Source organism: Vicugna pacos, chromosome 5, assembly GCF_048564905.1.
Source record: "Vicugna pacos chromosome 5, VicPac4, whole genome shotgun sequence".
Taxonomy (NCBI): Eukaryota; Metazoa; Chordata; class Mammalia; order Artiodactyla; family Camelidae; genus Vicugna; species Vicugna pacos.
The window spans coordinates 90,464,746-90,489,344 of NC_132991.1; the positions used below are offsets into that span (position 1 = coordinate 90,464,746).

Genomic DNA, 24,599 nt, shown 5'->3' on the forward strand with positions numbered 1-24,599 from the left:
ATGGAAATGCAAAGTACTTAAAATAGCCAAGACAATCTTAAAAAAAAAAAAACTAAGTAGAAGGGTTTACTCTACCAGATTTTAAGACTTAGCATAAAGCTACAGTATTTAAGACAGTGTAATATTGGCATAAGGAAAGACAATTAGATCAATGAAACAGAATCAAAGCCCAGAAAAGACCCATGTGTCTGCCATCAGTGGATTTTTTGGAGAAACAAAATCAAAACCAAACAAAACACCAATGCAATTCATTAGGGGAACAGAAGGTCTTTTTAATAAATGATGCCAGAGCAACTGGATATCCATACGGACTATAGACCTAAAAGTGAAAGCTAAAAGCATAAAACATAAGAAAAACATAGGAGAATATATTTGACTTTGATGTTGTCAAGTCTTTCCTAGAATGGAAAAGGACAAACAATAAAAAATTGATAAGACAGTCCTCATCAAAATTTCTCCTCATTAAAAGGCAGGAGAACTAAAAGACAAGCCACAGACTAGCAGAACATATTTGCAATACATTTATCTGACCAAGGGCTTGGAGTCAGGATATATAAAGAATCTTATAAATTAATAATTTAAAAATGGGCAAAAGACTTGAGCAAGAACTTCATAGAAGATAATATATGAATGGCCAATAAACATGAAAATGTGTGCAACATCATGAGTCATCAGGGAAATACAAATTAAAACCACCGTGAGAGACCTCAAAGTATCAGCATGGATGCCATTACAAAGACTGACAATTGCAAGCACTGGTGATCTAGAGTAACTGGAACTTTGATATCTTGCTGATAGGAGTGTAAAATAGTCAATAATTTTGAGAAATATGTATTTGGCTGTTTTGAATAATGTTAAAATAGGGGTTTATTGAAGACCCAATGCTTCCACTCCTGGTTATACACCCTGGAGAAGTCAGTGCATACATCCACAAAAAGACTTGTCTAATAACATTCATAGCAACTTTATAATAGTCAAAAACTGGAAACAGTCCAAAATTTCATCAACCAAAGGATGGATAATAAATTGTGGTAATGCTTCTCAGCAATAAAGAACAATCTGATACACATATGTTGATGAATTTCAAATATTATGTTGAACAAAGTATGAGACACCATAGACAACACATTACGTGACCCCATTTTATGATGTTCCAGAGCCAGGAAAATTAATCTAATGGTGACAGAAGTCGAAAGTTGGTTCTGTCTGAGAGGGTTGGGTATTGACAAGAAAAGGGTCTTAGCCTCATGGCTAATGTTCTAGATCTTGGTCTGGTTGATGGTTGAGTGTATATGTACGTAAAAGTTCATTGCTATGGACTGAATTACACCCTCCTCCCAACAAACTCATCTGTTAAAGTACTAACCCCACAATATAATGGTGTTTGGAGATGGGGCCTTTGGGAGGTAATTAGGTTTAGATGAGGTCATGGGGTGGGGGGGAGAAAAGAAAAAGACTAGAGCTCACATTCTCTTTCTGTCCACTGTGTGGGGACACAGCAGGAGGGTGGCTGTCTGCAAGCCAGGACGAGAGCCCTCCCAGAACCTGACCATGCTGACACCTTAACCTAGAACTTCCGGCCTCTAGAACTGTGAGAAACCGATTTCTGTTGTTTAAGCACCCAGTCTGTGGTATTTGTTATAGCAGCCCAAGCCAACTAATACATTCATTAAGGTTTGTACATTTTGCTATAATGTAAAATTTCCTTCAGTTGAGTACTACTAAAATTGCCTTTATGAAAGCACTGGCTATAGTGACAGTTACATAAAGAGGGGTAAAACATTTAGGGCCCAGCATGAGATAACACTAGTCCTTCAGTTGCTTCCAGTCTTTATACAACATAGGGTTCTTTCCCTTTTCTTTTTTCCTTTGTCAAACTTAGATCATGAAACTTGCATTTACATGCACAAATCAGCAAGGAGGCAGAGAGTTGTTTCCCTGGCTTAGAGCAAAGGGGGCTTCAACAGGAATGGATGGCTAATGGCATTGGGAAAGTGACCATGGAAACTGAATCAGAGATGCTCTGTGTCAACCATGGCACTTTATATGAGGGACACAGTGTACAAAGATAAGGATACAGAGATGTGGGCAAGAGCAGGGATTAAATTACTTTAATAAGATCTGAGTCTCTGATTGCAAGATGCTAGTGAATGAGGAGTGAGCAGAAGAGAATGGACAGCCCATACTAGTGGTACCCCAGGCATCTCACATCAAACAAACAGTGATGGGGTAGCTCCTTAACTCTCAAATGGTAATGTTTCCAGGAGAAACTCTAATTTTGCATTTCATCTATGAAAGCAGTAACTCAAAACCCTGGGAGCCCAACAGCTCATCAGGAAAGCTTTTCCATAGCAGGTCCATTGTGGCTTACCTGGCCATAAATGTCCAGCTCAGAAAATGTAATAGAAACATCACAGTGGGATGACCTAGAGACTGACCTAGAGATACTCTCCAAAACCTCTGTCCTCACTAAGCCAAGACAGAAGCAAGCACAGGTAGCTTCTTCAGTAAAGCTGGACTCTGTGGGGAGCAGACAGGAGCGGGTACCATCTTTCCCTCAATTCCTTGCTTCAGTGTACTCTGTGGGTCAGCACCACCTGCCCAGCCTTGGGGTAAATCTCAGGTAGACCATGTGCAAAGCTTTTCCGGTCACTCTTGTGTTATAAATGGTCTCTTTTGCTGGGTATAAAAAGTGCACCTCAGAGCTGTTTCAGAACTCCAACTCCCTCTCCCCGTCCAGGCTCCCCACAACTGGGAAGTCTCTACTTTGTGCTCTGTCTTCTCCCTGTCCCCCCACCTGCACTTTGGGCCCTCAGAGTGGGGCACTTGTCGGGGCTCCTCAGAGATACCTTGCCGGGGGTCTCTGACTGCAGTTCCTGGGCATGTGCAAAGCTCTCAAGTTTTGCACTCATGACTCCCCAAGTTTCATAGCCACTTTCTGCCAAGGTTCACCTGGCCCCTAGCAGGAAGACTTTTGGGTAGAGTCCTTTTCAAAGTGGTTCCTAGCTGGTTCCTTTTCTTGGGGTCCACACTTGGCTCCAAGAAAACATACACTTCAGCCTTGTTTTGGTGTAGATGCCCCTGCCTTCATGCTCAGCCCTCTCCCCTCACCTCCCGTACAGGCCATCAACCAGCACCTCTACACGGTCCCAGTCCCTGCACCCCCCACCATGGCCAGATCTTAGAGATTTCCCAGTGGATCTCTTGAAGCTCCCCTCACTAGGGTTAGGGTGAGGAGTGTGATGATTAATTTGATGTGTCAACTTGGCTGGGCTGTGATGCACAGATATTCGGTCAAACATTATTCTGGATGTTTCTGTGAAGGTGTGTTTTGCATGAGATTAACACTCAGATCAGTGGACTCTGCGTAAAGAAGATGACCCTTTATAACATGAGTGGGCTTCCTCCAAACAGCTGAATGTGTTAATGGAACAGAAGACTAATCTCACCTGAGCCAAAAGGAGTTGTGCCGGCAGATGGCCTTTGGACCTAGATGACAACTCCTCCCTGAGGCCCCAGCTGCTGGCCCGCCCTACAGGTTTTGGGCTCACCAAACCTCCCCGACTGTGTGAGCCAGTCCCTTAAAAGTAATGTCTCTCTCTCTCTCTTTTTTCCACATCCTGTTGGTTCTATTTTCCTGGGAAATCCCAACAAATACGGGGGGAGCCCCCTGTGGGGAGAAGAGGACAACTCAGAATGCCCTGACAATTCCCTCCAAGTGAAACCTGGCAGCCAGACTCCTCACCCGCCCTCTCTTTTATTGAATATTAAACTAGGACGACATTGATGTGCTGACTGGGGAAATAGCCGTTGTCCTGAACTAGGTAGGTTTCAAGACGGCATATAGATAAGATCCCATTTTTATGAAGAGAAAATACGCATAAACATATAACAGAAAGATTTGAAATAGTTACAACAGATAAGAACCTCTGGGTGGTGGCGACACAGTGATTTTTTTCTTCTCGAGATATTCCGTGAATATAATATCTATACTTTTCTAGTTTTGTGACAGGAGAGTAACTATAGGGCTTCAAAAAAAAAAAAAGGAAATTGCAGAGATTTTAAAAACATGAACAAGTAAAAAATTTACTATTTTTTAAAAAACATGACACCCTTGTAGCTGCATCAAGACTGTGACCTCTTTTCACAACCCGGCCCCTCATGACCCGTCCCCTGTCTCTCACCTCGTTCTCCTGGCTCCTGGGTCCCTCCGAGTTGATGTTCTGCTCTGGGGGAAATTCAAAGTTGAGGGCTCATTTACAGATTTCCCATTTTCCAGTGTACCTGTGATGTGGGAAATGTAGGGAGTTAGGAAATGTGCATCTCCTCTTTCCAGACAGTTCCCTCTTTGGCTGGGACACCACCGCCCTGAGAGGGGAGGAAAGTGGGGTGGAGAGGGCGGGGTTCTTCCTCTCATGCCCCGAAGGGGACTTGGCCCCTCCTGGTGCTGTATTCAGTGACATGGAATGCCGTCTCCATGAAAATCGTAATGATGGTCCAAGAAACTTCACATCCTTGCACACACCCATGCACACCTACATACATGCACACATAGTAGAAAAAAGGATATCAGAAATGAGCTTGCAAACTTGGGTACAAACCTGGTTAATATCTTAGAGGACAATAAAACCATAACCACTAGTGTTATTTCTACTGGACAAAAGTCATTTGCAACTTAGCAGTCTTTCAACATCTAACTTTACAACATCAGAGTCCTAACAGATAGTAAATATGTTACGTCCCCTAGAATGTCAGATCAGCTGGAGGTGGGGTTGTTATTCACTGTTCTAGTGTGACTTTGGAAGGGCACCCCTTAGCAGATGACATGGGGACTGTCCTCACTTTCCAGACCCAAATCACAAACCGTGAGCCCAGAGCGCCAGCCTTCTTTCCTGTTAGGGAGTGTACTGGAGAAGCCCGGTGCCGGGTGGCCTGTTCTGTCTGCTCCTCTGCAAGGCAGAGCACAGTATTGTCTCCCTGGACCCAGGATCAGGGGGTGCTGGACTGGTAAGTTGCAAAGGATTTTTGTCCAGTAGAACTTACGGCTCTTTTCCTATCAAACCTCTGTCCCTCTCCAGCCTCATCTCAGACACAGCCCCACACCCACCTTTTCTCCTGCTCAGAATGACCCCCACCCCAACCCTGGGCAGCTGTATCTGCTCTTCTCTGTGTTTGCAATGCTCTAACCCTTCGAGGTCCAACAGGGTAGCCACAAGCCATGTGTGGCTGTTAGACACTTGAAATGTGGCTCATATGACTGAAGAAGTAAATTCTTAATTTTTTAAACTTAATTTAAGTTTAAATATAAAAACTGACTGTCAGTTTTGTTATTGGAGAGCTTTCGAAGATATTTGGAGTAATCTGGGGATTGTTTCTACTTGTAATTAACTTTTCTGGCTGTATGTTTAATAACTTTTCTGGCTGTAAATCTACTTCTTTGTACATTTTATGAAAGCTAAATCCAGATCAAGAATTTCCAAAGAAAATTCAGTATGTAAATTGAGAGGGACTGTAAGTATAAAATACTCAACAGATTTCAAAGGCAGTACAGAAAAACGTAAAATATCTTATTACTAATTTTATATTGATACATGATAAAGTGATATTTTGGATATATTGGATTAAATAAAATGCATTGTTAAAATTTTATCCGTTTCTTTTTACTTTTTAATGTGGTCTCTGGAAAATTTAAAATAACATATGTGCTTGCATTATATTTCTGTTGGACAGAGCTGCTCTAACCGTCTTCTCTTTCCGCACAGGCTTTGGGACTAGAAGGATCTGAACTCTACTTCAAGCCATACCACTCACTAGCTGTATGATTTGGGGTAAGTGACTCAATCTCTCTGTGCCTTGGTCATTTTTTAAATCTGTAAAATGGGTGTGGTGAGAACAGCCTTGAAATGCCTCCTGCCTCAGCCGCTGAGTACCTGCAAGTGCTCAGCCATGTTAACTGCCTTTCTCTCTGGCCGCGTCCCTGCACATCCTTCAGCGCTCATCCAATATTCCATCTTCTTTAGGGGAGCTTTCCTAACCCTGCCAGAAGGGTCTAGTTCTTTGCCTTTACCCCTCTTATAAACCTTGACACGTTTGTGATAAAGTGGCATCGTTCCAACATTGTGGCTTTCTCAAGGGCAGAGATTCCTACTTTCTTTGTACGTGGGTGTGTGCCTTTAACTCTTATGGAGAATTTCAAGCATACACAAATGTTGAGAGAGCGATATGATGTACCAGCCACCCCTCTCCCACGATGACAGCATTTCCATCGTATTTCTCTGACTCCGCGCGGTACTCAGCACAAAGTTCTGTTAGTGTTTGTGGCAGATGGCAAACAACCACGCTCTTTGCTGCTCCTCCCATCAAACAGTGGAGTCGATTTCTCCGCCTGCTTTTAACTGGACTGGCCCCGTGAGCATCTTGGACCCATAGAATGTGGTAGAAGTCACTGTGCCGGCTCTGAGCCCAGGTCTCAGGAGACCTGGTGGCTTCTGAATCTGCCCTCTGGGAGCCCTGCTGCTGTGCGGACAAGCCCGAGCTGGCCTGCTGGAGGATAGGCGACCGTGTGGAGCAGAGCCCACCAGTCCCAGCGGAGGCCCCTGTGCACCCAGCAGCTCACTTGCCGTCAGAGAGGCCATCCTCGACCTTCCACCCCAATGAGCCATTAGCTTACTGCAGAGGTCAGACAAGGTGGCCCAGACAGAGGAGCCACCCAGTCAACCCCAGCATCGTGAGAAAGAATAAATATCATTTGTCTCTGTTTCAAGGGGGATTTAAACGTGCAGAAGGCTACCTGATAGAATGCAATGAAAGTTTTGGAATGAGTTAATGCCACCCCTCCATGCACTCAGGTAGCACCCTACGTGTCCGGGGGCATCTGCTGTACCCCAGGGCTAAGGAAACTATCCCACACTTCACAACCCCAGCATGGTACTCACTCAGCCATGAGGACAAGTCACAAGGGAAGGAGGACTCGGCTCTAACATACTCCCCCCTACATTTGTAAACTTTTCTGCACCTTATTCTGCTCAACAAATATTCTTTGAGCAGATAAAATGGGCTAGAACCTGGTTCAAAAGATTAAGGGGTCCTGCTGCCGAGCTGTTCCCAAGGTGTTAGTTTCATGGATTTCCAGGGCAGCAGAAACTCTGACCATCACAGTGACAGTGAGAGGACAGGATAGAACCTCAGCCCTCTGGAAACTCATGTTCCCAGATATCCTTAAACGTGGACAGCTCCAAGCCTCCCTTCTAGAATGCATGTAGTTTGGGGGTTATGTTGAGTCCTGGAACAGGATGGTTCTTTTAAGTAGAAGCCAGCCTTCTTACCATTTGGGTTAACACTTTCTCCTGAAGTATCCACATCGTCTTATTGGGGGAGTTCGAATTCTTTAGATAATGGCTTCATAATGTTCCACCTTATTGGACCCGTCCTTGGTAATTTTCAGTATCTTTTATCCTTTCATTTAATTAGGGCCTTTCAGCCCCATTGACCCCAACTGGATGTCAAGGAGCAGCCGCTGTGGCAGCTGTCCCTGGTACTGACCTGCCTGGTGGCCGGCGTTCCGTTTGGAAGTGCCTCTGGTTTTGCCTTTGCTTCTGTGTCTTACGGTGCGGTTGAAGATGGAGTTTCTCTGGATTGAGATGTAGTAGCCGGGTTCTTTGTCTTGCGTCTCCTGGTCAGCTTGGGGTGTCTTTTCATCTTCTGAGAGGAGCTCAGGTCTCACACAGGCCGACTCATGCACTGATTTCTTCCCAGGCTTTTCCAAATCGTCAGATTCCCTGGTCTCCATGGAGACAAGTTTGATTCTCAACAGAATGACTGGAGATCAGTAACCTCTCCCAAACTCCCCTGGTTTTGAGTGCTTTAGGACAGAAAGAGAACAATTTCCAGTCAGTGTCAGCAGGCTAAATATGCCGTTCAGAGTATGGAATTCCATTCACATTCAGATTTCATGAAATTCAGAATAATCTGTGCATCCTGGCGACCACATCTTTGTCAACGAAAATTACAGTTTAACCACTGCAATTTGGATGCATTCATGTATCATTTTATAATTGAGGTTTGTTAATTCTATTCATAGGCTGCACTTTGGGGGAAAATGCTTAAAGTGGCTCATGTAACTAGCTTTCAAGTAAACATCTGCTGAATAACACAAGAGAGAGTAGCAAACACAGTGAGGGGAACTCTAGAAAACCAAAGCAAGGGAAAGGAAGATGTGTGGGCACAAATGGTCGTGGGAAGAACAAGAAAGGCTATTGGAGTGAAAGGTTGCGTGACAGTAAACTTGGAGATGGGAAGTCTAGAACCCTGGCAGGACAAACCTTCTGCCGTCCACTTGTGGCCAAGCCTGGTTGGTATATTAGTGGCCCCTCTGACTGGACGATGTAATGTGACAGCTGTGGGAGTGACAAGCCCTCCCGCATCCCATAGCTACCCAACTGGCTGGAGACAAAGAATGGTTAGCTCCTTCCAGGGTGACCACAGAAGACAGAATCAGAACCGGGACGATTTTCATCTGAAAAAGAGGTGTATTAGGAATACACCAGGACTGCCAGCACACCCCCTTCCCTCCCAGCTCAGGCCTTCTTTTAGGGTGGCAGGTCTCAGAGTGGAGTGGGACCACGTGCATCTTTGAGGGAAGTGTAAGCTGGTAGGACAGCAGGCTGGACCAGGAAGCCAAGCTAGGAATTCTCTATGGCTCCCTTACCCATCCGAGGCTTCAGAACCTGGGGTCCTGTGGGTACTGTGGAAGTTTAAGGGGTATATAAATCGTGTGTGTGTGTATGTGTATATACAGTTTTCTTGATTATATATCCAGAACCTCTATCATGTTCTCAACGGGTTTAGAGATTCAGGAAAGCTTAAGAACCATCTTTTCTGTCTCTTTTTTTCTGTAAAACAGAAAGAATGGGAGCTTGGACTTGAGAGCTCACTCCCTTTCCCGTTGCACTTTTCTACTTACAGCCAGATGCCTTGGCTACCACAGGCCCTGCCCTTGGAGTTCCCTGTGGGTGGGTTCCCAAATTCTTCTCCTCCCCCTACCCTAGTCCAAACACATGCCATGATTGCAGGACAGTTGGTCAGGTGATCTTAGAATCTTCAGGAGGCGTGTGGGCTTCTCACAGCCCCAGGCAGAGAATAGCCTTGTTTATCTAAGGCAGGAATTAGGACTTTCTGCTTAGGAGAGCTTTGAGGATCCAGGACCATTCTGGTTCTTAGAACCAGCTACCTGATGACTCAGAACAGGAGGTTCACCCTGGGATCCCGCCTCCTTTCCTGCCTGCCCACAGGCCTGGTGATATTTAATGTCCTAGCCAAGAGAACCAAGTGTAAAGGTGTTAGAGATTGAGAAGTGTTCAGGGGAGGTCCTGCCTCGAGGCAGCTTGGTTGGAGGCAGGGGTGATGCTGGGTTTGTGGGGGCCTGGGGAGCTCCTTCACTGTCATGGTCAGCTGCGTGACTTCAGCCAAACCCTTGTAGTCCCAGCATCCATGTCCTGTTCTGTAAATGTTGGGCTGCGCACTGTGGGGTCCCATCCTGCTGGCCAGTCCAGACGTCCCTTGGAGAGTAAGGCTGCAATTTTTAGTGGCCATAGAGTAGAGTGTAGTGGCTAAGAGGTCACATTTAAGTGCTGGACAATTAATAGGACACCCCTCCCAGGAGTACCTGGGATGGCCTTGCTTATTACAAACATGGCAAGGAACCCATAGCTGTTGGGCAACATGGGTGATTTTCGCTGACAGCACATTTGACCTGAGTCAGCAAGGGAATGTGGTTACAACTAAAGCTAAATTGTTCTTGAACCACATGGTGGAACAAGAGAGAATGGGAGGGTTCTGTCCTGGCCAGTTGAGTGGGGGACCCCTGCCTATGCTCTGTTGAGAACCTGCCCACCCAAAAAGGGACTGGGTGAGCGAGCAGAGAAGACCCAGGAGGGACAAGGTCAAGGTTGTCTCACATCAGCTCTCTGGGACCTGGGATAGGATGGGGTGGAGTTAGGACTATGGGCAAAGACAGATTTCAGCTTTGAACTTCAGAGCTGTCCAAAGGTGGCATGGCTGCTTTGGGGGGCAGTGGATTCCCCATCATTGGAGGTGTCCAGACGGAGGCTGTTGAGATTTTAGGATTTAGCAACTCTAACTGATGCCTCGACATCTCCTCTTCTCTTTTCCCTTGCCCTCTGTGCCTCCCAGCTGGGACCAGACTCTGATACTGAGGCTGATCTCAGCTTAGAATTGATCTGGGGGCAATAAGTTGGCAGGGGTTCTCTGGAGGGGGGCGGGTCAGGTAATACAGGAGTTAATTGGGTGTTGGGCCAGTCTATGGAGGTCTCTGAACAGGGTCGTGGAGTTCCTACCACATCCTTGATGACTGTGAATGAGGAGGTAGCAGGATCCTGTAAGCTCTGGGCTGGCTGAGCTGGGAAGTCTGAGGCCAGAGGGCAGGTATCACCAGGTATCACCCAAGTGTGGCAGGTGAACACAGAGACCAGGGTGGGGCAGTGTTGGCAGAGGGAAGATGTCAGAGAGGAATGACAGGATCGGTGACTCCAGGTACTTTTGGGAGGAGCAGGGGGAGGGCCATCCCCAGGGCAATGGTGGCCCAGGGTGCCTGGGTGGGCCAGTGTCACTCTCTGCCTGTCAGGGAAGTGGGAGTGAAGCTAGCTTGGGCTTGGAGCACACTGGTTTCAGGGATGTGCAGTTGAAGACCTCCCAGGAGGAGAGTCTGCAGTTGGAAATCCTTGACTGAGTCTGACTGTTATGAGCAGGGCATCCCCTGCTCTGACCATGGGGTATCTTGATGAAGGCCCCCATGTCATAGCCCTAAACAGGGTGATTTATTATCATTACCATCACCATGATTATTTTAGGCTGCTTTAAAAAAATTGAGGTATGATTTACATACAGTAGAATGTACCTTTGTTAAATGTGTGCTTCTGAGTTTAGCTGTGATGTGACAACAGGAAGGGCTTGAATGTGCTGTCCCAGGGGCAGGTGGGTCCCCGTGGGAGATGGCGCCTCTAAGAGGGAGGCAGACCTGGCTCATCCCAGCTCACCTGCATCATTTCATTCCTGGTCCTAGGATTGGTACCTTAAACCCCTCCTAGGTAAATGGCAGTGTTTGCTTTGGGCTGTGACCAACAAAGGCACCTTTTCTCTTTTCTTTTTTTCCATTCCCTACCCTCCTCCCAGCAAAAGGGGAAAGCTAGTGAGGAAGATTTTGGGTAGCAGAGGGAAAACGTGAAGTTTCTGGCTTGGTGGAAAAGGCCCAGCGAGGAAAGGAGCAGGGGGAGCTGCCCCAGGGGCTGCTCTGCTGTCAGGATAACTTTGGCTGCGAGACACACAAGTGTAACATGTGATGGTTGTAGAAAGTGGAAAACACAGCCGACCACAAGGAAGACAGCTGTTGCCCTGCCCATGGAGATGCCGCTGGGAAGGTTCTGCTGTTCTCAGCAGAAACAGAGGAGAGGAAGGGAATGGGAGACCCACAGAGAGAAGGCTCCTAGGAGAACCGGAAGTAAAAAAAAATACAATAAAAACCTTTTACTTCAGATTTACAGGAGAGTTGCTGCTAATGGAATTTTTAAAGCAACTTTTAAAGGAACCAAAGAGCTCTGAGTACAGTATTAAGTAGTTCATTATTATTTTAACAAATGTGAAATGCTTCGCGAATCTGCGTGTCATCCCTGCTCAGGGGCTGTGGTAATCTTCTCTGTGCTGTTCCGATTTTAGTATATGTGCTGCCGAAGCAAGTGCTTAAGGAGTTTATTGTTTGGAGGTTTTCACCATTTCTGCACATAGTCGATGTTCAGCGTAAGCAGGCAACAAGGATTTGGGAGTGAAGGTCAGGGTGAGTTGTCAGGGAGGACTGAGATCCTCCAGCAATATCGCCACTTGCTGGAGAGACAGGGGTCGCCAGTCATGGAACTTAAACAGCCAGGAATAGAGGCTTCCCCCACTGCTTGATGTCTGTTCCTTGTGCTCTTTCCCGCTCTCTTTCTGGCATGTGTGAGGAGTTTGGGAATTTGTCCTTTATTAGCAGAAGACCAGAGTGAAATCTTGGGTGAGATGAAAGCTTAAGTTAACCCTGGATCCCAACTTCTTACGAAAAGACCAGAGCAAACCTACAAAGGAAGACAGCCACCCGACAAGGGAGGCTAAAATTAAGAATCAAATTTATGGCGGGACTAGCAGGCTCTTCCACTGAAAATGCTAATTAAGATTAAGAAGCATCACTGATGACTGGCTTGTGCTTTGAAGTTCTTTAAAAAAAACTATGTACACAGTTCATAAGTCAAAAGCAAAATTAGAAGATAAAGATTATAAAGGAGAAACATAAAACAAAGCGATGGAAACGTCATAGGATTTTTCCTGTTGTTCTGTAATTGCTCCTGAGGCCAAACACGGCTAGTTCTATTCAAATTTCTGCTGCAGCCTGGGTTAGCCAGGAGCCACCCCAGGGGATTACTGAAGGAGCTGTGCCTCTTCCCTGCACCCCACCTTGATAAAAGAAGAGGAAAAGAGGGGAAGAACCTGGCCTTTTGGGGTGCCATATTTCATACAAAGAGGAGAGTGGTTCTGAGCGAGCCTTGGAAAAACCCAGGATTCCTGCAGGAAGAGGAGGCTCCCAGCCAGGAGTCACAGGGTTGTGGGACCCATAGGCCGGCTCCAGAGTCTCCTGGGAGAGGGTCCTGGGAGCCTAGGGTGATGGCACCTTATCCTTTGTCACCCCACCCATGCTTCGTAAGGTTTGGGGATTTGCTGAACATGGGACTGGAGGTGGCTTTAAATCAGAGGATTTCTGAAGGCAAGACCTGCTGAGGGACCTCACACTGTTGGACTTGAGGCGGCTGTGGCCTGGTGCGTCTTAGATGGGGATGAGGCATGCCCGCTCATCTCTGTTGGCCACGGCCTTTGGAGAATCCCTTGCAGAAGACCCCAGATTTCCCCAAGGTTCCTTAGAGCCCAGAGGGCAGCGAGATGGTACAGATGAACACTAGCCCAAGACAACCTCGAATACTCCATTAGTGAAGCATCAGAGCCAGGCTGAACCAGAGGGATGCCTCCTGCCATGGACACGCAGCCAGTCTTAGAAGGAGACCTCGACTTGCCAATCCCTGCTGCCTCCTGCACCCCCGAGGAAGGGAGGAGGGTGAGCAGGGGTCTCCAGGTCTCGTCTTCCACCCCCCAAATAGTCAAGCCTGTGCTAGAGGAAGGGGAGAGGGGGAAATGTGCATAGTGTTTGGACATGGCTGAAATGGGCAAAAGATACAGGTAGTTCACAGAAAAGGAAATACAAATCACTCGTGAAAACCTGTGGAAGATTTTCAGCCTCATGTCTCAGAAGAGGAGAGGAAACCCAAACCGCCCTGAGATCCCTTTTTACACTTATTATATCAGCAACAAATCAGAACTTTGAAAAGCAGTCAGTGAAGCCAAGGGGCAGCGGGCAGCCCTCCATCATCACTGGTAGGATTTTGCATGGATTCGACCCCCAAGGGGACAGTTTGGCAACCTCTGTCAGAGTCAAAAGCAAGTTTGCTCTAGCCCAGCAATCCCACCCGCAGGAGTTTGGCCCATGGATCTGCTTGCACACGTGGGGAGTGGCCTGCGTGCAGATGACCCCTGCAGCATTGTCTGGGAGCAAGTGGTGGAAGACGCTGTGATTTCTATCGATCAGGAACTGTTCACACCAATTAGAAAAGTCTAAACATTTCTTCTATGGGCCGGGCATTCAGTTCTTTCAGAGATACACTGCCCTTTCCTGTTGTCTGACCATATAAACCAAACATCTCTCTTAACCTCTCTTCACTGATGGCTTCAGGTCTGTCGATCTTATTCCCAAGAATCAGTATAGGCACATTAGCAGTAGTTTCATCTGTCATTAGCAAATCAAGTTCTTCTTTTGAGTCTAACAGCCTTTCATGGTCTGCACAATCCACCAGAAATACAATGCCATTGATAGCAGGAGGGTAGTTTTTCCACATTCTTTGAGCTTGAACATGCCCACCCGGATCGAAAGTTGTAAAGGTTATGCCGGCAATGGTTAGTTCTTCTGAAGTGGGATGTAACATCAGGACATGTCATCCAAGTCTGTCATCTTAGCATGTGTAGTAATGTTGTTTCTCCTGCATTATCCAATCCAAGAAATACCAATTTACCAGTTTCCTTATGCAATCCTAAAAAACTGTAGCGCACTACTGAAACCACTGTAAATCCAGTCAAATGTGAAGGACACATCCAAATCTTATGGGATCTGCATTTGGAGAGAACGCAATTCCTTGCTTAGCGTTGGCCCTACTCACTCGGACACCAAACTGCAAAGCGCCAAGGCTGCCGTGGCCCTCGAAAAGTCTAAACATTTCTATCAATGGAGTGAGATGCTGTTATAAGAGCAAGAGAGGAAGCTCTGCATACTGATCAAGAAACAATCCTAGGATATCCCAAGAAAACAAAACAAGGGCATAAGAGGATTATGTTACCATCAGTGGAAAAGGGGGAAATATATTCAAATTAATTTGGATGTGCCTAAAAACTTCTGGAAGGAGTTACAAAAAATTAGGATCAAAGGTTACATATATACATATTTTTATTATAGGAAGAAGTCTGGGCAGATGGCAAATAGAACTGGGAGGGAAACAGACTTCAAAGTACATACATTTTATAAATTTTTTTATTTTTAAAGGTTATTTTAATATCTTGACCTATTCAAAAATTAAATAGATAAATCTTTTGAGAAAAGAATGAATAGGAACATAATCTTAAATATAAAAATGAATCACTTTTAAGAACTGAAAGAGACAAAGGAAGTTATGGGACCTGACCAAGAGGCCACCAGGAGCCCTGCTACGCAGCAGAGTAGAGAGTTGGAACAGAAGGAAACTGGTAGCCTTCACAGGGGAAAACAAAGCTGTTTTATGTTTATACCTTCAAACGTTGAGATTTCCAAAAAAAATCAGATACAGAATAAGAATGAACTGTTAAATGGGATGTTTTCATTCCCTAATTAAAACATTCTCAGAGTAATTTAATAAAACAGGAAATTTCATAATCATTAGGCAGTCGTAACACAACATAGCACAACAGTGGGTTAGTGACAAAATTAAACATGAATCTCCAAGGAAAGACCTTTAAAAATAAGACTAGAAGGAAAATCATTGTGAGAAAGGGTGCTGTGCACATCACAAGTGCAGCAATGCTGCAGAGTCAGAGCAGGCTCCTGCTCTCATGGTCATCGGCGTGTTTCTTGGGGGTTTAGCCAAAGTAATGAGACGTAACACAAATGTCAGAAAAGAAGATGAAATATTCATAATTTGCAGGTGATTTGTATGCCTGGAAAGCCCAAAGAACCAACGGAAAGTAGGGGAATTACAAAGAATTTGGTCCAGGGCCAGGATAGGCTAGATTCACTACAAGTCAACAATACCAAAGCAGAGAGCTTCAAATTGTAGTAGAAACAAAACCAAGAAACGCAAGAGAATTGTATTAATAGATACAAAGAACTTATGTAAAGGAAAACCTTGAGAGGTGGGGGGAGACTTGCATCTTTAGGGAAGCATGGGTTGTTATTGGATAGGAAAATGGAAAATTAAAAATATGTTATTTCTTACCACGTTAATACATAGTTTTAATGCCATTCCAGCTAAAATATTCCGATTAAACCTAACTGGAATATTTTGATAAAATGATTATGAAGTTCATCTTCAGGATAAGCGAAATTATCTTAAACTTTTTGAGAAATTCAGGTAATGAAGAGTCTACTTCTTCTAAGTGTCATAAAATGCTACAGTAATAAAAGGAATGTGGCACATCCTTTACAATCAGTAAAACAGAATGGCCAGCCCAGAAGTGAATATAGAAGAGGGATCACAAACATAAAAAATGGAGAGATTACAAAACTAGACAAAAACATCACAAGAAAATATAGATTAATATCTCTTATTAATATAGATGAAAAAGACCTCAACAGAAGAGTAGTAAACTGATATATAAAAAGTATTATGCATTATAACCAAGTAGAATTTATCCCAAGAATGCAAGTTTGCTTTAACATGCAACAATCAATATAATGCACCAAACCAATGAAATAAAGGTCAAAGCTATATGATAATCTCCATACATCTGGCATCAATTAACATTTGACAAAATCCAGCACTCCTTCATAATAACATTCAACAAACCAGATAAACGAGAAAACGTCCTCAACTTGATAAAGGGTATCTATGAAAACCCCACAGCTAATGTTATACTTAATTGTGAAAGACTCGATGTCTTCTTATAAATCAGGAAGAAGATAAGGATACCCACTCTCTCCACTACTATTCAACATTGTCGTGGAGGTTCTGTACGGCACAGGGAACTATAGTCAATATCTTGTAATAACCTTTAATGAAAAAGAATATGAAAATGAATATATGTGTGTATATGCATGACTGGGACATTGTGCTGTACACTAGAAATTGACATATTGTAACTGTACTTCAATAAAAAACAAACAAACAAAACATTGTAATGGAGGCTCTAGCTAGGGCAATTAGTCAAGAAAAATAAAAGATACTCAGATTGGAAAGGAAGGAGTAAAACTATTTTCAGGTGACATGACCTGGTATTTAGAAAATCCTAAGGATTCCTCTAAAAAAAAAGTGTTGGAAATAAACAAGTTCAGCAAGGTTTCATGGTATAAGATCAATATGCAAAAATTAATTGTATTTTTATATAGTAGGAATGAACAAAACCAGAAATGAAGCTAAGAATTCTATTTATAATACCATCAAAATATTTAGGAATACAAATTTAACAAAAATGCACAAAATTTATATTCTGAAAACTATAAAATATTGAGAGAAATTAAGAAAGACATAAATAAATGGAAAGATATTCCATTTTTATGGATTAGAAGAACCAGTATTAAGATATTAATCTATATATTTAACAGAATCCAAATCTCAGCTAGTTTCTTTGCAGGAATTAATAAACTGATAATAAAATTCATATGGAAATTCAAAGACCCATGACAAAACAATCTTGAAAAAGATGAAATTTGGACTCATATTTCCTGTTTTCAAAACTTACTACAAAGCAACAGTAATCAAGACAGTGTGGTACTAATACAAGGATAGACATGTAGATCAGTAGAATAGAATTGAGGATCCATAAATAAACCCATGCATCCATCCTTCCATGATCAACTGATTTTTGACAAGGGTGGCAAGACCATTCAATGGGGAAAGAACAGTCTTTTCAACAAATGATGCTGGGATAACTGAGTATTCACATGCAAAAGAATGCATTTGTGTCCCTACCTCACGCCATATAGAAAAGTTAACTCAGAATGGATCAAAGACCTAAATGTAAGAGCTAAAACTATAAAATTATCAGCAGGAAACATAGGTGTAAATCTTATTGACATTGGATTAGGCAATGGTTTCTTACACAAGAAACAACAAGAGAAAAAATCAATTGGACATCATGAAAATTCAAAACTTCTGTTCTTCAAAGAACACCATCAAGTGGAAAAGCAACTCAAAATGGAAGAAAAATTTTGCAAATCATTTATCTGATAAGGCTCTTATGTCTAGACTATATAAAGAACTCCTACAACTCAATAATGAAAAATAACCTAATTAAAATATAGCAAAGGATCTGAATAGACATTTCTCCAAAGAAGTTGTACAAATGGCCAATAAGCACACGAAAACTTGCTCAACATTATTAGTCATCAGGGAAATGCAAATCAAAACCAAAACGAAATATTCCTTAGTATTCACTAGGATAGCTGTAATCAAAAAACAGATATAACAAATGTTGGTGAGGATGTAGAGAAACTGGAACCCTATACCCTGCTGATGGGAATGTAGAATAGTGCAGGCACTTTGGAAAATAATCTGGCAGTTCCTCAAAAGGTTAAACCCAGAATTACCATATGACCTAGTAATTCCATTCCTAAGTATATTCTCAAGAGAAATGCAAACATATATCCACACAAAAAGTTGTACATGAGTGTTCATAGCGACATCATTCATAACAGGCAAAAAGTGGTAACAACCCAAATGTCTATCAGCTGATGAATGGATAAAAAGTATGGTATATCTATACAATGGAATGATGTTCTGCCATAAAAAGATACTAAGTGTTGATGTATGCTGCAACATGGATGAACTTTGAAAGCATTTGCTAAGTGAAAGAAGCCAATCGCATAGGACCGCATGTTGTCTGATTTCATTTATTTGATTAATATTGATTAGCCCTTTGGGAAAAATATCAGCTTAGATCTCAAAATTAATTCCCTAAATAAACTTCAAAGGAACTAAAGTGTTAGATATCTTCTTCAAATTATAGAATATTTTTAAAAAAATACATACAATGTCTTACTGCTTTTTCCTCTCATTAAACAGTGTGTTTGGAGAATGTTCTATTTCAATGAACTAAGTATATGTATATTCCCTTAATAGTTGCATTATATTCTATGTCATATTTCCATCATTTTATTATTATTTAGTTTGCTTCATTATCTCTTTTCACGTGTGTTTAAGTGAGGTTGGTCTGGTTTTTTTTTTTTTTTTGTGAAAAAAAGACAATCATTCAAGTTACTTGAAGGAAAACGAAACTGGAAAAAGAAAAACACGAGACCTAGACTGGGCCAAGGTGTTGTAGGGACCAGCCCCTCCACCTCTGTCGGGGGTCAAAAAGTAGAACATTTTGAGAAGGAATTTACTGGTTCCCAAATCTTGCTGTAAAACCTCAGGGAAAGCAGAATAGTTGTTGAGGGTCTTGGGTGAGTGGAGCCAGACCGGCACGGGCCATCAACCCAGTTCATGAGCTTGGCGTGTGACTTCCCCTTGAGGCCTCCCATTCCTTGACTGTCATGAAGGGAGGACAGATGCCACCTAAGCCCTGGGACTCATACAAGGAGGCACAGTGCTGGCAGTCAATGTGTGGTAGCTGTTTTCTTTATACATTACTGTGCAAATCAACAGGAGATATTTCCATCTATGAATATAATACATACTTATACCTATATATTACCCAGCAGAGCATAAATTAGAAAGAGGATAAAAGAAAGAATAAAAGTGTGGGGACATAAGACTTAATGGAGGATAAGGTTAAAAAATGCCCATTACAAGGGCCCTTGTTATGATTTATTCCAATGCTTCCGAGCAGCCAACACAGAAAGGGGAAACGTGTCAGCGCCTCATTCTACTGCCTTCAGGGATAAAAACTGACCAACTGCTCAGGAGAAATTGTTAGTCTGAAGGGATTTCTCTCAAGGACTTTTATGGAGGAGGGAGCGGCAATGCAGCCAATTTCAGACTTTGAAGAGCGTGTTAAATGTATGGGTTCCTGGGCCCCGGGCCCAGATTTTGGACTGAGTAGGGCTGAAGTGGGTCCCAGGTGTTGCGTGGACTCTGGTCTCTTCATTCCAGGAGGTGGCCCTTCTCCTTGGCCCCACGAGGTCACACATGCAAACAGGCGTCGTAAGACTCTTCATCCTCCGTGTTTCCTTCAGTGTAGGCTGATGGCTTCACACAAAACACAGCCGAGCAGGAGTGATTCTCCAGGGTGACACAGTGCAGGCTTCTGCCGAATTGGAGGAGATTTTTAGAGGAGTTCTGGAAGGAGACAAGGACTTTCCATCTTCTCCTTGGTGATATTTGATGGGGTCATGTTGAGAGGGGGCTCCTGGGGGAGTATAAAGAGGTGGCTGTTCTGATTGCCTGTTAGTTTCCCACCAGACTGGTCTTGAGGGTTGGGGAGAGTGGACAAGTGGATGGTATGAGGGCCAACATGATCATAAAAAACATTGTTTTGAATCTACTCTAGCCCACAGGCAGATGGGCCACAGAGCCACAAAGCTGCGTTCTGTGGTGTCAAGGTCCTGAAGCATCTTGTCTGGAAAATTCCTTGGCAGGTGAAGCAAGATTCTTCTTTTGGCCTCCAGCCCCACACCACCCCCCTCAACCCAGAGTCAAACATCCACAGTATGTCTTTCCTTATGCAGCAGTTTCCTGGTGTCTCCTCCAGGATAAACTCTGTGAATTGCCCACCAAGGTAACTGAACGAAGCAGCTTGTTCTCTGGAAATATTACCTATAAACCAGGACAGAAAAATGGGAGCAGTGGCATTTACCAAAGATGGCAGTGTGCGTTTTCTATGGGTCAACCTGCGGCTCCTTTCTAGTTTTAATTAGCCAGCCCGTTCTGTTGTCTGTTGAGGCCACTTTTAGGTTAAATTCATAAAACTGAATTGGCCAAGGATAAAAGAATGCCCAGTTTTTTATTCTCTGGAGCCAGGAGCAGACCCTCAGGTCATCCCGAAGTGATTTCAACCAATTACTAGGCTGTACCAGAGGGAGGTGGCACTTCTATTTTACTCAGTCATATAGTTAAAAAAATTTTTTTTAAAGTATAAGTATTCTAAGTATAGTAGAATACAGAAATTGCCCTCGTTCTAAGTATAGACGCTGAATGTTTACACAGTGGGTAACCACACCCAGATCCCAAAGGGGAGTATCACCCCCACTCCAGAAAGCCTCTCGGCCCCTTCCTCCCCAGCCCCCAAGGATAACTTCTGACTTCTGACAGCACGGGCTGGTTTTGTATGTTTTGGCCCTTTATGTAAATGGAATCGATCCGAATCCCACTGTCTTGTCTGACTTCTTCCTGTGAATTAGGCCTGCGAGGCCCATCCATGTGGACAGTTCGCTCTCACTGCTCTGTGGGTCTCACGCTGCAGAATCTCCTGGAGAGTTAAACACAGACTGCTGGGCCCCACCCTGGAGTTTCTGATGCGGGAGGACTGGGGTGGGGCCTGAGCATTTGTCCATCCAAGTGCTCTGCTGCTGCTGGTCTGGGGACCACGCCTTGAGAACCTCCACTTTAATCTGGCAAGTCCCTTTCCCCTGGAAAAGGACAGTGGCCCGCAGGCCTGGGGGGGAGCGGGACAGTGTGGAGGCTGGAGCTGGTGTCCTTAGCTGTCACTGGTCATCAGCCAGGGTGGGAGAGAGGATTTAGCCCCACTGATGTCCCTCTCCTGATGGAGGCAGCTGCTATTGGATTCCTTGTGGCTCTTGGTTTACGAGCTGGGCACACCCCAGCCGGGGCCTTCTGGCTCCTTCAAGAGTGGGCGGGATACAGTGGAGATTTCCAGACTGTGAGCTGGTTAGACACTGGCCAGAGGCCCCAGCATCTGGCCGCATGCAGCACCCATCAGCTCCTCCCCCACCCCCACAACCCATGACACCAGGCTTCCCCAGCCCTCAGAGAGTCCTTAGGTGAGGGCTCAACTTTATCCTCTTCCTCCAGCGCCTGGCATTGTCCCCTGCTTGAGATACCGATGGGCAAGGTTCCCAGTGCCCCGCCTCCATCACTGCTAATGGATTGCGTCTACTCCTGTCTCAGCATCACCCCTGTCCTCTTGCCCTGCTGCTCCCTGGTAGGGTCTCATCTGCTTCCAGGGCTTGAACTGCTGCTCCTCCCAGAGGCAGCCATGTGGGATGGCCCAGGTCTCCGTCTAGAATCACCGTGTGGCCACCCGTAGGTGGGCCTACAGGCTGCAAGTCCTCCCTTGTGTCCTGAACAGCTGTGCTGACAGGATAGGAGGAGGCTCCTGGTCATCTGCAGCCACCCTACTCCCGTCCCTGAAAGAGGGCAGGACTTGGGCCATGAGGCAGGTCAGCTTGTGACTTGGGCCACGGGGAGGACAGCAGTGACTTAGGCCAGAGGGTGGTAACTGAGACACCTCCCCCCAGAGAGGAAGTGCCCTGAGCTGCAGACACGGGGTCCTTGCTCCCCAGAGAGGGTCAACAGTCATTTTTTTTTTTTGACACCTTCTCTCCGACCCATTGGACCCTCACACAGCCTTGCAGGAGGGGAGTACTGTGATGAGTCGTGTGTTAGAGAGGATGACTCTGAAGCTCAGAGAAACTCAGTACCTTGCCCGAGATCACACACTGGTAAGTGGCTCAGGCAGGATTTGAGCTCTGGTCTTGCAGGTCCCAGAACCCTGCCTCGCCACTGGAGGAAAAGAATGAGCAGAGGGGAGGGTGGAGAGATTGCCTTCCGAGGCGGAGCACGTACTTAGGAAGCAAGCAAAGATCAGGGCAGAGCACTCAGCAGGGACAAAGCCAGGAGCTAGGACAGCCCTGCTCTGTTCTCTCTGGGGGCCCGGCTGTCAGGATCCCTGGGGACTCACGTCCACAGGGCTGCACTCTGATCAGCACACCTCTCCCACCATGCTGTGTGGAAGCGGCTTTGTACGGGACCCTGGGCAGTTTGGGGGCAGAGGTTCAAGCCAGGTGCAGGGGTACCCTCCCCAAAGCAGCTGTGGCCCACGGTTACCAAATAGCAGGCTTCTCAGTGAGTGGTGGGCGGGCAGGGTGAGTGGCCCCTCCTAGCTCACTTCTTACACACCCTAACTAGCGTTGGGTGGCCTCCATTTCTCTGATGTCTGAGGCTAAAGCTTCAGGACCCCCAGAGTGGAGGGGTGTGCCCTCTCAGCACGTCCTGGGCTTGGGGATGGGTCTCCCTGGGTCCTCAACACATCCTCGATCCTTAGCTCTCTGTCTGGAAGGAAATGGAACACGCCAGGCTCACATGGGGTCAAACTGGTCAGTCGTGTCATCGGTGGGTTCTGTCCACTCACACACCGAGCACATCTGTGTCTGCCCTGTACTTGGGCCCTGGGTCATGAGCCAGACGTGGCCCCTTTACTCGGGGCCTTAGAAAGCTGTCAAGAGAAACTTCCTAACATCCCCCGTCATCCTAAACATGAGCTTGGCGCTCCTCTGGCTTCTCTTTCCTTCAGGAAATCTCTCTCCTTTGTGCAGTGACTATGCAGAAATTAAATGGGTTTATAGTGCCTGGCGCGCCCGGCATCATGTCAACACCCCAAAAACCATAGGGCTGCTTTTTTCACTCTTTGCAACTAAATGAATGATCCGCTGATTTAAATTGTTTTTACATTTTGGTGTAAAGAAACTCCAAGATTGCAAAATGTATATAATGCGTATAAAATGTATATAATGTATATAAAACCAGGTATAGAGTTTGGGAAAAACTATAGGATCCACAAGAGTCTTTGTTCTGTCCCAGTGAGCAGGATCTATGCCCTGTCTCCAGGGACTGGATGGTGGCAGCTCCTGAGAGTCCTGTCCCCTCTGGGCAGGACTGTGACAGCAGCCACTCCCTGCTGGGTGGCGGAGGAGAGGGCTCAACTTACTTTCTCAAAGGGAAGCCAGAGCTAGCTCTGCAGCGTTTTCCTGTTGTTAAGAGAACATTTACCTGATTAATGGAGGCTGACCCTCTTTCACACGCCTGCGCCATCACACAGGCTATGAGTCAGCTGGGGACAAGGACCACTCCTTCTGGGGTGAGCCTCCTTGGTTGGCCACTGCCCTTGGCAGCTCCCGCCCGCCTGTGAGCCAAGGGCTATGGACCAGCCAGAGGGAGGCCGGCCAGGGCAGCCAAGCTCCCAGTCACAGTGCAAACAGACACTGCATAAAAGCGGGCAATGTCATCTCCACGGCCAGACAGGGATGTTTATGTGCAGGAAGCCACACTCTACACTGGATCTTTGTTGAGTTCTAGCAATGGGGCCATTTGCATGGTGGAGCTGCGGTGAACTCATCTATTGACCCAAATTCTGGAGAACTTATAAAAAGACCCGCTAAAAATGGCAAGACCAAAACTGGCATCTTAGTCAGCTAGGGCTGCCCTAACAAAATATCATAGACTGGGTGCTTAAACAGCAGAAATGTATTTTCTCCCAGTTCTGGGGGCTGGAAGTCCAAGATCAGACATGGCTGGGTTCTGGTGAGGGCCCTCTTCCTGGCCTGCGGACGGCCACCTTCTGGATATGTCCTCCCAGGGCCTTTCCTGGGTAGTGCATGAAGAGGGAGGGAGGGAGGGAAGGGGAGGAGAGAGGGAGAAGGAGAGAGAGTGAGAAAGAAAGAAAGAGAGCAAACCCTGTGTGCTCTTCCTCTTACAGATCCACTAATCCCGTTGTAAGGGCCCCACCCCATGACCTCATCTAACCCTAGTACCTCCCAAAGGGCCCGTCTCCAAATGTCATTACTTTGGAGGTTTGAGCTTTAATGTATGAAATTTGGAGGGACATGAATATTCAGTTCATAATAATTAGCAGAGAAATGAAGAGGTTCCTTGTGTCTCTGGTTGGGAAAATCTCAATCCCAACCTGGTGTCTCCAAATGGTTCTGGGGAGAAGGCACCATAAGGCGACCATCCTTCCCTTCTCCTGCTCCGGAATCCCTTCCTAGGGTGTGTGCTCCATCCTCATCCCTGGAGGGAGAAAACCCTGGGTACCACTCCCCCAGCAGCTGACTGGAACAGGGTGGACCTTTGACCTAAGAGGAGTCAAGCCACAGGCTGGGCTGAGCCAGTCAGATTCCCTCCCCAGAGATGAGAATTGGGACCAGGACAGTTAGGGGAGGCTCTGGGCTGGATGGCCACGGGGGTGGGGGAGGTAGTTTGAATTGGCCGAGATGGACCCTGTACACGTGTAGCAGGGGCAGCGGGTGTGGACAGAGAGAGAAAGAGAGAGAGTGAGCAAAGCAGAATGAAAGTATGAAAGCCCAGGGAAGGAGG

General features: G+C 45.5%; 1 protein-coding gene, 1 non-coding gene and 1 pseudogene across 3 annotated transcripts in view; all 3 read right to left on the bottom strand.

Moving 5' to 3' along the window:
- The window catches only part of NGEF (neuronal guanine nucleotide exchange factor), a 101,433-nt gene that overhangs the window by 64,354 nt on the left and 12,480 nt on the right, over positions 1 to 24,599 (bottom strand). The window contains exons 2-3 of one of the 2 annotated variants that reach the window (XM_031677837.2): positions 7,543 to 7,861; positions 4,185 to 4,284 (exon numbers count right to left, since the gene is read on the bottom strand). In XM_031677837.2, the coding sequence (XP_031533697.1) occupies positions 4,185 to 4,284; positions 7,543 to 7,789 (347 nt within the window). In that variant the 5' untranslated portion in view covers positions 7,790 to 7,861. The other variant, XM_072961857.1, reaches the window with a different exon arrangement.
- LOC116280746 (U6 spliceosomal RNA) lies at positions 11,648 to 11,750 on the bottom strand. Its single transcript, XR_004190230.1, has one exon. It is a non-coding gene; the product is annotated as a U6 spliceosomal RNA (small nuclear RNA).
- On the bottom strand, positions 13,228 to 16,327 carry LOC116280684 (small COPII coat GTPase SAR1B pseudogene; annotated as a pseudogene).